Raw genomic sequence first — 14,095 nt, forward strand, 5'->3', positions numbered from 1 at the left:
TTAATTAATCCTGGTATCTTTGAAAATATATCGACGTAGCATCTCAGTAGTTCCCTCAGTTCTTCTCGTTCAGCTTCAGTCAAGTCCACTAACGCTCGAATCTCGGTTTGAATACGATTTAGAGTATCCTCCTCGTTCCTGTCCTGCAGCTTAGCGCAGTTCTCTGAATTGTTTAAAGTGACAGCTTCATATTCTCCTCTATAACGTATCATCCTTATTTTCACGCTCGCAGCGCCCTTATTATACGTAATAAACTCTTTGAATACAATTCTTCTTTCTTTATTATCTCTCTACGTCCGCAGACAATTCTCCTCAAAATTAATACAGCATGTCATCTCTGACAACCAATCAACTCCGAGAACTAGCCCAACATTGAGAGAACCAACAATTAACACACTCTGCTCATATTCGTCCCCTTGAATACGAAATCTTAGTAATGCTAGTCCTTTAATTGGTTTGCTTCGGTTTACAACTGCACTGACAGTACGTACGCCGTTAATAGGAAATGTGGGAATAGCGACAAGATTGTTTAATTGAGAAAACAGATTTTCAGAAATAGCGCTTGCCTCGCTAGCTGAATCAATTAATGCATCCATAACAATACCACGTACTTCGACTTCCTCAAACGGCATCAGAATTTCTTTATTCGTTTCTTCATTTTCTCGACACAAATCTTCGTTGACATCATTTACATGTTCACACTTTATGGCATTTATCATAATATCCGACCCTTGTCCCTGTGACAGAGTTCCGGAGCGGGTCGTCTCCGAAACTTTGCTTAGTTGCACTGTTCAGAATCTCGCTGATTGCAATCGCGGCTTCTTGCACGTTCTGGCGATCGATACTGTCCCCTGTCTCTGTCATTGTGTGGCCGGTTCGGCGGATGATTTGACCTGAATCCGTCTTGTACATTGTATTCGTTTCTCCTGTGTCTATCGTCGTTTCGGCGATCAAATACTTTCGGTCATTCGTACCTTGGGATTCCTTCCCGCGCTGGGCCGTTATGACGATTCGGGTAATTGTTATTACTGTGTCGCTCACGTTCGGCAATGAGCAATTCCATTCGCAATTAGCAAACACACTTGCTCCATTGTTAACTGTGGTGTGAGTGCTAACTTCTCATGCATAAAAAATGGTAATTTCTGGATTAATTTAAGCATTAGCTCTTCTTCTTTAACTGGATCGTCCAAGTATGCATTGTCGTTCCAGTACCTTTGCATAAACTCACGCATTGTACCGTGATGTCTTGCATAATTTGGCGGTGTGAGAATTTTTGATTTTATGCCCCACTGTTTTTCTTTCGACCAAAATTTTAAAAAAAATGGTGTTTCAAATTCTTCATACTTGGTGTAATTGTCGGATATACTTATACCCCAAATATGTGCCTCACCCTTCATGTGACTGACGCAAGTATCAATTTTAGCACGTTCCGTATAATGCCTCGGAAACGCATTTTTGAATTGTCTAATGAACGCAACTGCGTGGATGCATTATTTCGGTTCATATTCGTGAAGTTTTCAACCGCTCAGTCCATTGTCAACAATTACTTGCGGCAAATGAACAATATTGTTATCTGGTTCACGTAATACTGCATTAATTTCATCGCGCAAAATTTCTTTATTAATTCCATTTGGCACTGTCGTTGTTCGTTATCTTTTGTCGTATCTCATGTACCTCAACATTTAGTTCATCACATCGCGTTTGTACGCCGTTAACCAACTTAATTATCGACTCTTTGTTGGCTTTACAAGAACTTTTAATTTTGACGATTTCGTCATCTTGAGCCTTAACTTTGTCATTAAGTCTGCAAATAAAATCTTCCGTTTGCATACACCATCCGTTAACTTGAATTTTAAGATCTGATATTTCGCTGCAAATGGCCTCATGTTTGTCTTAACATTCTTTTCGGAGCTCATCTTGATTTTGTTCAAATGAGCTGGTGAGTTCCGTTCGCAAATTGCTAATCGCATTAGTTAGTCTGATAATCATTTTTGATTTGCTGATGAAGCTTTCTTGTTTCCTCATAAAATTTTGTTATTTCCTGAAGCACATTTTTATTTTCGTCGTGAAACGCTCTTGTTTCTACACGCACCTGACTATTTTCTTCATGAAAAGCTTTTATTTCTACACGCGCCTGTCTATTTTCTTTATGAAAGGCTTTTATTTCTACACGCGCCTGTCTATTTTCCTCATGAACATTTTTGATTACTTCTAACAATTGAGATATGCAATCTTTACTGACAATAGCAGTTTCTGTTAGCTGGATAACCATCGGTGTTGAATTTCTGTTAGGCAAATGAAAACTAAGAATACCACTGTCCTCTGTCGAATTAAATGTAGTGTTTTCCATCACATTAATCTGTTCTCCGTCAGCCACGTTATTAAATTGTCCTCCCTCGTCTTTAGTAAAACTACCGTTTTGCTCTGAATTAGCCATATTAACACTGTTCACAACAGTCACTGTTCGTTATAACTTATGTTTGCTCTAAATTGAAAAGTTCAGTCGCAACTTAAAAGTCAGTAACACTATTGATTATTCCTATTCCTGTTCATTCCTACACAACGTTGAGTTCACTTAATTTCGAAGCGCTGCTGTGCTGAAATGCTGCGGACTCACCGTTTGCAGTGTTGTCTTCTCCGTTATTTCCGAAGATTGCTGTGGAATCGAAGTCCGACACACGCGTCGCCATATGTAAACTCCCCCCAGTTTCGCACCGAACTATATTATTCGCATACGCTGTAGGTGAAGTTATATTTTAATTATTTTAGCATAATATATATCTTTCCTTCTTGTCAAGAGACTCATTGTTTTCCACTTCCGTTATTGCGAAAACTACTAAATGATAACATCTCCTTTCTTAAACGCTGGAATTTATTAATTAAATCTCTCAATTTATAAACATTTATGAACATCAAACACTGTGTGCCATTCTGCCACTCATCTCCGGCCTCGCTACTGAGCAACCTCTCTCTCTAGCCTCTCACACCCGACTTCCGCCCAAGGACTCCAGCACTCGACTACTGCTTACCCACTCGCACATTGTTGACTGCACTGCAGTCTTTGCTTAAACTATGTATGATCTCTGCATAGTGCATAATCGATACTACGTCAGGGTATTGTACCCTTACAAGCAGTTTATCATCTGAGTTGGAAGGTGGGTAAAAGGATCCAATTACTATTGTATTCCGGTTGCTAAGAATGACCTCTACCCATACTAACTCACAGGAACAGCCGATTTCAATTTCGCTACAAGATAAACTACTTCTAACAGCATTAAACACGCCACCGTTTTTACAAATATCTGCATAGATACATTAGTCCAAAATATTTTATTTTGGACTAATGGATCTATGCAGATATTTGTAAAAACGACAATGACATATCATTCCATATTAATGTAATACTGCCGCCTTCTGAAGAAGATAGATTTAAATCTGTCGAAACCTAGGTAAAGATTACTTTATCCATTGCAACTGGTCGGCTGTTTTTAATCTTATTATTTATAGCTACTCTTTTCAAGAGCAGTTTGGGACGATATTGGTTTTCTGGTGATTTATGACATTATTCAGTGTGGACAGCTAATTAACATAAGCTACATATATTGTATATAGCAATACAGTTCAGCATAACATTTTCGGCCAACAAGAGAGAAAAGGGAGTACGTGTAACATCTTAAGGAGTGTAATTAAATATTACTAGAATTTATTTCATTCACACAGAATTTGTTTATATTGGACCACAACTAAACTAACTGAAGGTACTTAGTAAGTCGTTCTCAAGCAGTTTACATCTTCCCACAAGACATTAAAAGCTAAACAAGGAGACGGCAACAGTCGTGTTGTTTCAGTAATTGCCTCAGGGCCGTTTCCCTGCTTGTAACTTATTACTTTTAGTCATACTGAACGTTGACAGATGGACGTTTGCTGGAGTGCTGTTATGCATGCCATTACCAGTCACTATCTATCGGCTGCATCAGACGTCGCATGGCGTCCTTAATCAGCCCTGTACGAAAGCAGCAACTGTGAGTAGCAACTGTTGTGTACACGACTGCATCCATATCAAGTGGGCCACGTGTCTACTGGCTATGCCTCTGAATGATAGTCGTTGCTTCTATAAGAAAGGGTAGGAATACAGAAGTCAGAAGCTGTCCCACAGGTTTCTTATTGTTATGGCGTAGCCATATTTCAGATATAAATATTCAGTGCACTTGGTAAGTTATGATCCAACAGACTCACAGCAGTACATGTCACCATATGACTTGACTGGTGTATAGGCAGAAGTCATATGGTGACATATACTGCTGTGAGTCTGTTGGATCATAACTTACCCAAGCGTACTGAGTTAGCTATTTACAGCTGAAACCTGGATGTGCAAGAACAATAAAAGCCAATGTGGCTGCAACTGATTGCTGTGTTTCTATCCTTCCTTCTGATAGTCTAGATTCGCTGTTTCCAACAGTTCTTATGGAATCAAAGTTGGTCAATAATTGCTTCTCTTCAGAACCAAAGTATCGCGCGACCTTCCAGCACAAGACAAACTGCCTCATATCGGATGTGGTAACAACAGGCTCTTCAATAAGATAACATTATCTAAGTCACCTTCCTCTCCTGCTCTTCTGCACAAATGTCCCTCAACGTGTCCTACGTTTCTATGGTAATTTAAGATTCTTATTCTCATCAGTAGAATTATTTCTTACGGATTTACGTGGCTTTTGCGTAACGCCCTCTTTTCCGACGTACCCTGCAGAAGTTCTTCATTGAACACCATTAGTGACATATAACTGGGATATACCTGCTTGTAGCCCGCATCTCGTGGTCGTGCGGTAGCGTTCTCGCTTCCCACGTCCGGGTTCCCGGGTTCGATTCCCGGCGGGGTCAGGGATTTTCTCTGCCTCGTGATGGCTGGGTGTTGTGTGATGTCCTTAGGTTAGTTAGGTTTAAGTAGTTCTAAGTTCTAGGGGACTGATGACCACAGATGTTAAGTCCCATAGTGCTCAGAGCCATTTGAACCATACCTGCTTGTATTAGATTTTATTCTCCTGTGGCTCACACACTTTTCGCTCTTACAAACTATGTTCGAGGTTTTGTAATAATATTTTGACTATTATGTCGAATGAAATAAAGTTAGGTAATAAGGTTTTTATTTGTTTCCGGGCACGTTTCTGTGATCCTGATTTACTCTGAAATTCACACGTCGCAGCACCATAGCACGTCGCTAGTCGTACCAAAACTAAAACACACTGAAAAAGTGGAGATGAAGATAGTCAACACTTAAGAAGTTACCTAAGGCGCCATTTATTCGCTGGCCGCGGTGGTCTAGCGGTTCTGGCGCTGCAGTCCGGAACCGCGGGACTGCTACGGTCGCACGTTCGAATCCTGCCTCGGGCATGGGTGTGTGTGATGTCCTTAGGTTGGTTAGGTTTGAGTAGTTCTAAGTTCTAGGGGACTTATGACCTAAGATGTTGAGTCCCATAGTGCTCAGAGCCATTTGAACCATTTTTGAGCCATTGATTCACAGTCGCAGTGTTTCTATGAAGCCCTGGTCACCCAAATCCTCACCATCTCCATCGCCTCTTGTAAGAAAACGTCAAAAATACTATCGGCAGTACTGTACAGAAGCTCTTAGCTCTTCACGTCATTACCAAATGTTGGTCACAGGATGGCAAATGCCTACAATGTAAGTAAACCTCAACTTCCAAGATGTTTTTTTTTTTTTGGTAAGTGCCAAAGGTACCTGTCTAGTATGTATAACCACTAGTATTATATTTGTTACAAGTTACAGCTAACAAGAAATTCGGTCAGGATCCACCCAGTTACTGCAGAAATTCTCAAAGCTTCTTGCACTCCTCAACATTAGCCTTTTCTCTGACGATATGAATTGTTGAAGCCCCTGCTCCTGGCTTGTCTGGGTTTATGCTAAACGTCAGTTTATGGGCCACTTTACCGAGATAATGAATTAATTCCAATAACTTATCAGGACTTAACAAGGGTCTTGAGCCAGCTATAACAATGCTTCACAGAGAAAGGGTGTTGTTAGTTTCCTGATCGCATGAGCAACCTAAGCATATGGTAGTATCACATAGTTCTCGGAAATGTTATTGCAGGTGCTTTTAACTCCGTTAGTAACCGAACACAATGGCTAGCTATCCTTATAAAAATGTTTAATTTGCATCACTGTACTAAAGGAATGTGCCCTGGAGACAGTACATCTTCCGATGGTCTACTAGTTTTGATTCCGTAACCAGTGATCCAATGATTATCATGTAAAAGAGCCACATATAGAAAATACAACAAGCAGATTTTACTTCGAATTTTGCTTTAAAGGAATGTTCATAAAATGTATCTGTCAACTCTGCATATTTTTTATATCTCAAGAATAATGTAGTGCGTAGTGGTCCTTCTCCCTTTAAATGTCCGTCCAGTACATTATCCCATGGAAAAACCAGGAAGTCGACTGCCAAAAAAAGGGATTTCAGAAACGAATAAATGACCTCAACTTGTGTCCTCTCAAGGAATACGTGTGGAAGTTCTTTCAATTGATTCAGCTAGCTCCGACAGTGTTACTTCGTAATGTATTGGATGTTTAGGTTCGAAAGGAACCTACTATCAGAGCATAATTTACCGAAAATCACAGAGAAACTTAATCGGTCTTACATCTGCTGTGTTGGTAGTCGAACTTTGTCGAGATTATCATCAGCTTATCACGAATATATGTCTGCTATTAAGCAGTTATTTCAAGAGCTACTTGAAATTGCAGGAACCGTATCTCACTTGTTTTTCGATAATAAGGTATCATACGACTACTGACGATAAGCCACTACTGTCTTCATGTTGAAAGCAGGAAAGGGAAATTTGGCCATAACAAATGGAACTGGAAATTCTGAGAAAGAAAGAAGGATAACATAAAGCTTACTGTTTATTATTTGACTAACAGCAAAGAGGTAATAAGTAGATCATTGTGGTAAGAAGCAAAAGTAAGGACAATTAGGTAAATTGACAAAATGCATAAAAATAAATACGTTATGAAAGAAGGTCAAAAAGCTTAACTAATCATAGAGCAGCTGCAGCTTGTGCTTTGAAAAGTGTGGTGGAAACAACAGCCCTCTAAGGAACTTCAGCGAAAGTCCACCTGTCAGTCTTCCGTTTGTCTCAAAGCAATAGGGTACAGGAAAGAGACCCTGAGGTGATTAATGACATAGTGTGTGTATTATTACACTCTTTTGTTTTACTGTGTAATGGAAATACGCAAATTACACACATCAAAAGAAGTTTTGCATCACCCCATTTCCCAGAACTCTCGAAAATAGACGTTGACTGTGGTTTTTGTATCACACACACAGTCCCTCTGACTGTTCAGAAATGTGATTAAAACCATTCAAAGATGTAAACAACCATGCGTGAGTAGCGCCTATTAGACGGAGGGTGTCCGACAGCCGATCAGTTCCCGTCATTCCACCAGGAAGTAGGTACACGGCTCGTATTGTCTGTAGTTCTACCATGCCTAGACGGTCAATACCCGCGATTCAATCGCGTCCGCATTGTTACTTCGTGCCAGGAGGGGCTCTCAACAAAGGAAGCGTCCGGGCGTCTCGGAGCGAAACGAAGCGATGTTGTTCGGACATGAAGGAGATACAGAGAGACAGGAACTGTCGATTACATGCCTCCCTCAGGCTGCCCAAGGGCAACTACTGCAGTGGATGACCGCCACCTACGGATTATGGCTCGTAGGAACACTGACAGCAAGGCCACCATGTTGAATATTGCTTTTCGTGTAGCCACAGAACGTCGTGTTACGACTCAAACTGTGCACATTAAGCTGCATGATGCGCAACTTCACTCCCGACGTCCACGGCTAGGTCCATCTTTGCAACCTCGACACCATGCAACGCGGTACAGATGGGCCCAACAACATGGCGAATGGACCGATCAGGATTGCCATCACGTCCTCTTCACCGATGAGTGTTGCATATGCCTTCAACCCGACAATTGTCGGAGACGTGTTTGGAGACAACGCGGTCAGGCTGAACGCCTTAGACACACCATCCAGCGAGTGCAGCAAGGTGGAGGTTCCCTGCTGTTTTGGGGTGGCATTATGTGGGCCTACGTACGCCGCTGGTGGTCATGGAAAGCGCCGTAACGGCTGTACGATACGTGAATGCCATCCTCCGACCGATAGTGCAACCATACTGGTAGCATATTGGCGAGGCATCCGTCTTCTTGGCCGACAATTCGCGCCTCCATCGTGCACATCTTGTGAATGACTTCTTTCAGGATAACGGCATCACTCGAATAAAGTGGCTACCATGTTCTCATGTTCTCCACACATGAATCCTATGGTGTATGCCTGGGATAGATTGAAAAGGGCTGTTTATGGACGACGTGATCCACAAACCACTCTGAGGGATCTACCCCGAATCGGTGTTGAGGAGTGGAACAATCTGGACCAGTGGTGCTTCGATGAACTTGTGGATAGTATTCCACGACGAATACAGGAACGCATCAATGCAAGAGGACGTGCTACTGGGTAATAGAGGTACCGGTGTGTAGAGCAATCTGGACCACCACCTCTGAAGATCTCGCTGTATGGTGGTACAACAAGCAATGTGTGGTTTTCATGAGCAATAAAAAGGGCGGAAATGATTTTTATATTGATCTCTACCGAATTTGTTGTACAGGTTCCGGAACATTGGGAACCGAGGAGATGCAAAACTTTTTTTGATGTGTGTACTTCAGAAAGTTTTACTAAGTAACATCAGTCTGTTTAGGTATGGCCGAAAATAGAATTTTTTAGAATGTAAAACAGTAATTCTAGGGTACTGTCATTATATGCCTGCTGTTAATGCATGTTAACTTTCTGCTATCTTATGACGGCAGATGTTATTATATCTCCAGCTCTATAAATAAAAGATTTAGTTAAGGTAAATTAATTTCCAAGTAATGTAAAAAATCACCACCAAACAATTATCTTCACGCACTGTGCTTAAAGAAAGTAGCGCTGCACAAAACAGCTTCTTATACTGGAGCTAAGAAATTTATTATTACATAAGCAGGCTCCCAACATGAGGCACTATATATTTAACACTTACCAGAGCCGTCTGCTAACAGAATACCCATAAAATGTGGTTAATGCAGTAGTATGTTCAGACTTAATGTTCACACCTCCAGTCCATTTATTACAGCAAATGTTTTGAAATAATTATGGCTGGTGCATATTAGTTTTATTGGATCGCTTACTTTCAGAAGGACTGCCAAACTTTTGCGAATTCGATACACCGCATTCTTACTCGTATAAACTGGACCGATTTCTTTCGAACTGATCGACCGAAAAGCGGTACACTATTTTCTGTAATTGTATGTATAAGATTTTCCAGGTTTTCTCTCTAAAATGAATACCAGCTTCTGGGGTTTACTCTGTAAATACCGCTGTGTTCGGTTATGTATACGTTTCAGCTCAACTTTCTCCAGTAAACAGGCTGTTGTCGTATGAATTGGTACAATGGTGATGGCAACCGTAAAGAAAAAATAGTTTAAAAGTAAATATGGCAAATAATTTATGAAAATTCGAAAAGCAGGTAGCCATTTAAAGCTGCTAAAATTTATGCTGTTTCTGAATCTCAGAAGATAAGAGCATCTCATAATTAATTTGACGTTACGTCACAAGTATGTCGAAGTTCCAGTTTCATCTACTTGTGAAAAAGACCAACGCATTATCTGAACAACAACTTTGAATACTGTTCTTTAGAGCAGACTGTGGTACATGCATTTACTTCGGAATCAGTAACCTACTATAGTCCTATATACATAGGTTGAAAAATCATTTACTGTGTATGTTTGGTGATGTTACACACTTCGAAGCAACTGCTTTCAAATACAAACGCTTCATGTTTACACTGGGTCTCAATATCACTTTAATATATTTGTTATTTGAAAACACATACAAATCGTTTTTGGGATACGATATTGCATTTTCGCGCTATATGTGTCACTTTACGAACGTGCATAAATGTATGGTTTCTGTCGTTATCTCATTGATACCAGTTTAAATGTTATAACGACGCAGGAAATAAGTGCCATCTGTGATCTGTCTATCTTTCTCCGGCTCACGATGCAGAACTTTCGTACTGATACATCCACGGAGCTAAACAAGTACCGCTCAATTCTTGGAAAGCAGATAAACACCAAATTACCACAAAATAACGATTATGAACCTAGAATTTTGTTAATATTTAAACAATCTGTAGTCTTTGAAAATTCAGCGTGCAGAGCCATAACGTAGCTGTAAAGTCGGAGCTCTGCAGTGACCGTGCGATGTGTTAACTTCGTAGTTTAAAATTGGAGCCGTAGTTGCGTATGTACACTGAAGCGCCAAACAAACTGGTATAGGCATGCATATTCAAAAACAGAAATATGTACGAGGATTGTTAGGAAACTAAAGTCAGATCATTCGTGAAATGGAAATCATAGCGAAAATAAAAAACCTTTTGTGTACAACAGTTAGCTACACCTTCCAACTCATTCTCTACACAATCGTCGCTCTGACTCGAGCTTTGTCGTAGCATTGTATCAACTTCCCAACCTCCTCACAGAAGGCATCCGTCTGTGCTTGCTACCAACTATCTACGTTCATCTGCAGCTTATTGTCTATGCCAAAACATCGTCTGCATATCCAGCGTTTCATGTGACAAGAGAAGGAAGTCTGTTACGTTCTCACTGTACGGTCAGAATTGAAAAGAGTGACGTGACGCGGTCGTTGGTCGTATTAGAGACACTGTCCAACACATCTACGCAAAGCTTCACCGGATTGTCACTGTGGTTTACATTTCGCAATCTATCGGGCCTTACTTTCTGAAAAGCCCCCGCAAATAGGCAGAATTCGCCTCTGCGGTCGGCAACGCCTATATAAGAAAATAAGTGTCTGGCGCACTTGTTAGATCTGTTACTGCTGTTTCAATGGAAGCTTATCAGCATTTAAGTGAGCTTAAACGTGCTGTTATAGACGGTACGAGCGATGGACACAACACCTCCGAGGTGGCGATGAAGTGGGGTTTTTCCCGTACGACCATTCACGAATGTACTCTGAATATCAGGAATCCTGTAAAACATCAAATCGCAGACATCACTGCGACCGTATAAAGATCCTGCAACAATGGGACCAACAACGCCTAAAGAGACTTGTTCAACGTGACAGAATGGAACCCTTCTGCAAATTGCTGCAGATATCAGTGCTGGGCCATCAACAAGTGTCAGCGTGCCAACTATTCAATGAAGCATCATCCATATGACCTTTCGGAGACGAAGGCCCCCTTATGTACCGATGACTGCATGACACAAAGTTTTACGCCTTGCCTGGGCCTGTAAACACTGACATTGAACTGTTGATGACTGGAAACATGTTACCGGGTCGGAAGAGTCATGTTTCAAATAGTACCTAGCGGATGGACGTGTACGGATATGGAGACAACCTCACGAATCCATGGACGCTGCGTGTTCAAGCTGGTAGAGGCTCTGTAGTGGTATGGGGCGTGTGTAGTTGCAGTGATGTAGGACTCTTAAAAGATCTAGATACGACTCTGACAGGGGCACGTACGTAAGCATCCTACCTGATGACCTGCATCCATTCACTTCAGTTGTGCATGAGACGATCTTGGGCAATTACTGCTGGACATTGCGAGACCCCACACGTCCTGAATTGCTACAGAGTGGCTACAGATACTCTCTTCTGAGTTCTAACACTTCCGCTGCCCACTGAACTCCCCAGACATGAATATTTTTGGGCCTACCTCGGATGCGTTGCAACGTGGTGTTGAGAAGGTATCTCCGCGTACTCTTACGGGTTTATGGACAGCCCTTCAGGATTCATGGTGTAAATTCCCTCCAGCGCTACTTCGGACATTCGGACATTATTCGAGTCCATGCCACCTCGTGTTGCGGCATTTCTGTTTGCTCGAAGGGGCCCTACACGATATTAGGTACGTGTACCGGTTTCTTTGGCTCTTCAGTGTATTTGCAGTAAGCACCTATTGTATGTCACTGTTAAAGCTATGCTGGCAGAAATTGCAGTATCATGAAGGAATCGTTAGAAATACAAGAAATTCTATCCCTATTTTACCTTTACATTCGTTGCCATTACATATCATAAAACTCGAGACGAAAAATAAGGCTCGATATCTGTTTAGACACGTGAGTCAATTTCCAGTTTGTATATAGTTTTATGTAGATCACACTTTCTTGTCTGATGGGTGCTATCTCTTAGTTTATTGGAAAGAAATTTCTTCACAAGTTCAAGATCGCTAAATATTACATTTTTCTCGATGACCGGTTTCGACAAGCTTGCATCATCTGATCTGCAAACGTAATAAAGGCTGAATGACATTAAAAGGAGATTTTTATAATACTGTGACAGAACTGTTGTTCCAGAGATTGGGCAGCATGCAGTTAAATTTTTTCCCCTTCTTTATTACCTGTATATATGAGGCTCCTTCCCAGGTACCTGACTGTATGTTTGTGTGGTGTACACAACATATTTCTTAGATCAGTCGAGTCTCCATCCTGTCCTTGTAATGATAGATAGGGTGATTATAATTAAACTTTCCCTATTTAACCCATTGTAACCAGGAAACTAACTACCATAAGAGTACCAAGCTTGGTATCAATAATGTCAAGGACATGGGGAAGAGAAATAATGCAGAATCAATTCAACTGAAAAACTTTTAATGTAGTGCTACGGTACTTCACGCCATTACATTCCGGTACGATTACTGCTACAAAATGGGCTCAGTATGGCGCCCATCAATGTGCAGAAGAGTCTGAAAGCACAGCATATCATTCTGCACACTAGAACGAAGTTCGTCTGCAGGTATGCTGGCTACCTCTCTTGATATGCTGGGCTTCAGTTCGGCATATGTGTGACTGTTCCTGTGGTAAATCCTGTACTTCAGGTACCCCCACAAGCAGAAATCACAAGGAGTGAGGTTAGGTGATCATGCCGGCCAATCATTTGGAAACGATCGGCTGATAGTTCGATCGTTTCCAAATTTGTTTCAGGGAAGCAGGTGAACTTCACGAACGACTTGCGGTGGGGTCCCATTTGACGTGAAGTTGTTGAGTTCAATGCGTGTCTCTCCTGTAGGCCGGGTATGACATGCTGACGAAGCATAACGCAGTAACGCTGGCCAGTCACAATGCACGTGTTTGGTCCTTGAGGGCCAACCTGTTCATAAAATAAGGGCCAATGACGAACGTACCCGTGAAGCCACACCATTCGGTGACACTTTCACCATACAGAGAAACTTCATGCACAGTGACTGGAGATGAAGATCCCTACACTCGGCAGTTGCGTGTGTTCACCCCACCCGTCAAAGAATAATGAGTTTCGTCTATCCATAGGATGATGCAGGGCCAGGCCTCTTTAATTTCAGTCCTTGCGAGAACGTGGAGAGTGAAGTCAACAAGTCGTTGTGCATCCTGTGGTGCAAGCTGCCGTACGATATGGATCTTGTACGGATACTATTTGAGATTGTTTCGAAGCATCTTCTGTACAGTGGACCATGAGACGTTGAATTGTTGTGACACAGCCAGCGCACTGCCTGACGATCGGGAAATGTGCGCAGCGTTATCTGCCATAGCGACAGTAATTTCATCATCCACCTGCGGTGCAATCGGTCGTCGGCCTCTTCCAGCAGCGACGGCCAGTTCTCCAGTTAATTGGAACTTCTTGATCATGCTCCGCACAGCTGGTGGAGAAAGAGGGCCCTTCCGTAATCCTTTCAGCCGGCGGTATTCTCGAAGTGCAGCTGCAGCACTACTGTTGTTTTGATTACAGAGCTTCACCAATAATGCCCTGCCCCTTTTGTCCAAGCTCCTGTTGACATTTCAACATGTGCACTGCAACTGGTCAGGTGTATGAGACTATGAATCACGGTGACTGATCATAGCACCTGGAGGCCGTAGTTGGAACTGGACGGTGACGCTGTGAGGCATGGAAAACATGCACCCCATACTCTCGACATTAATGCTACCGAGTCTGGTACTCGTATGGTAATTAGTTTCTATGTTAAAACGTGTTAAATAGGGAAAGTTTAATTAGAACCACGAG

General features: G+C 41.8%; 1 protein-coding gene across 1 annotated transcript in view; it reads right to left on the minus strand.

The window, feature by feature from the left end:
• LOC126481933 (facilitated trehalose transporter Tret1-like) overlaps positions 1–2,690 on the minus strand; it is a 67,769-nt gene extending 65,079 nt beyond the window's left edge. The window contains exon 1 of the mRNA XM_050105893.1: positions 2,618–2,690. Coding sequence (XP_049961850.1) covers positions 2,618–2,690 — 73 coding nt within the window. The remainder of the gene's footprint in view (positions 1–2,617) is intronic.
• Positions 2,691–14,095: the final 11,405 nt, after the last annotated feature.

This window comes from Schistocerca serialis, chromosome 5 (genome assembly GCF_023864345.2).
Source record: "Schistocerca serialis cubense isolate TAMUIC-IGC-003099 chromosome 5, iqSchSeri2.2, whole genome shotgun sequence".
In the NCBI taxonomy this organism is placed as follows: Eukaryota; Metazoa; Arthropoda; class Insecta; order Orthoptera; family Acrididae; genus Schistocerca; species Schistocerca serialis.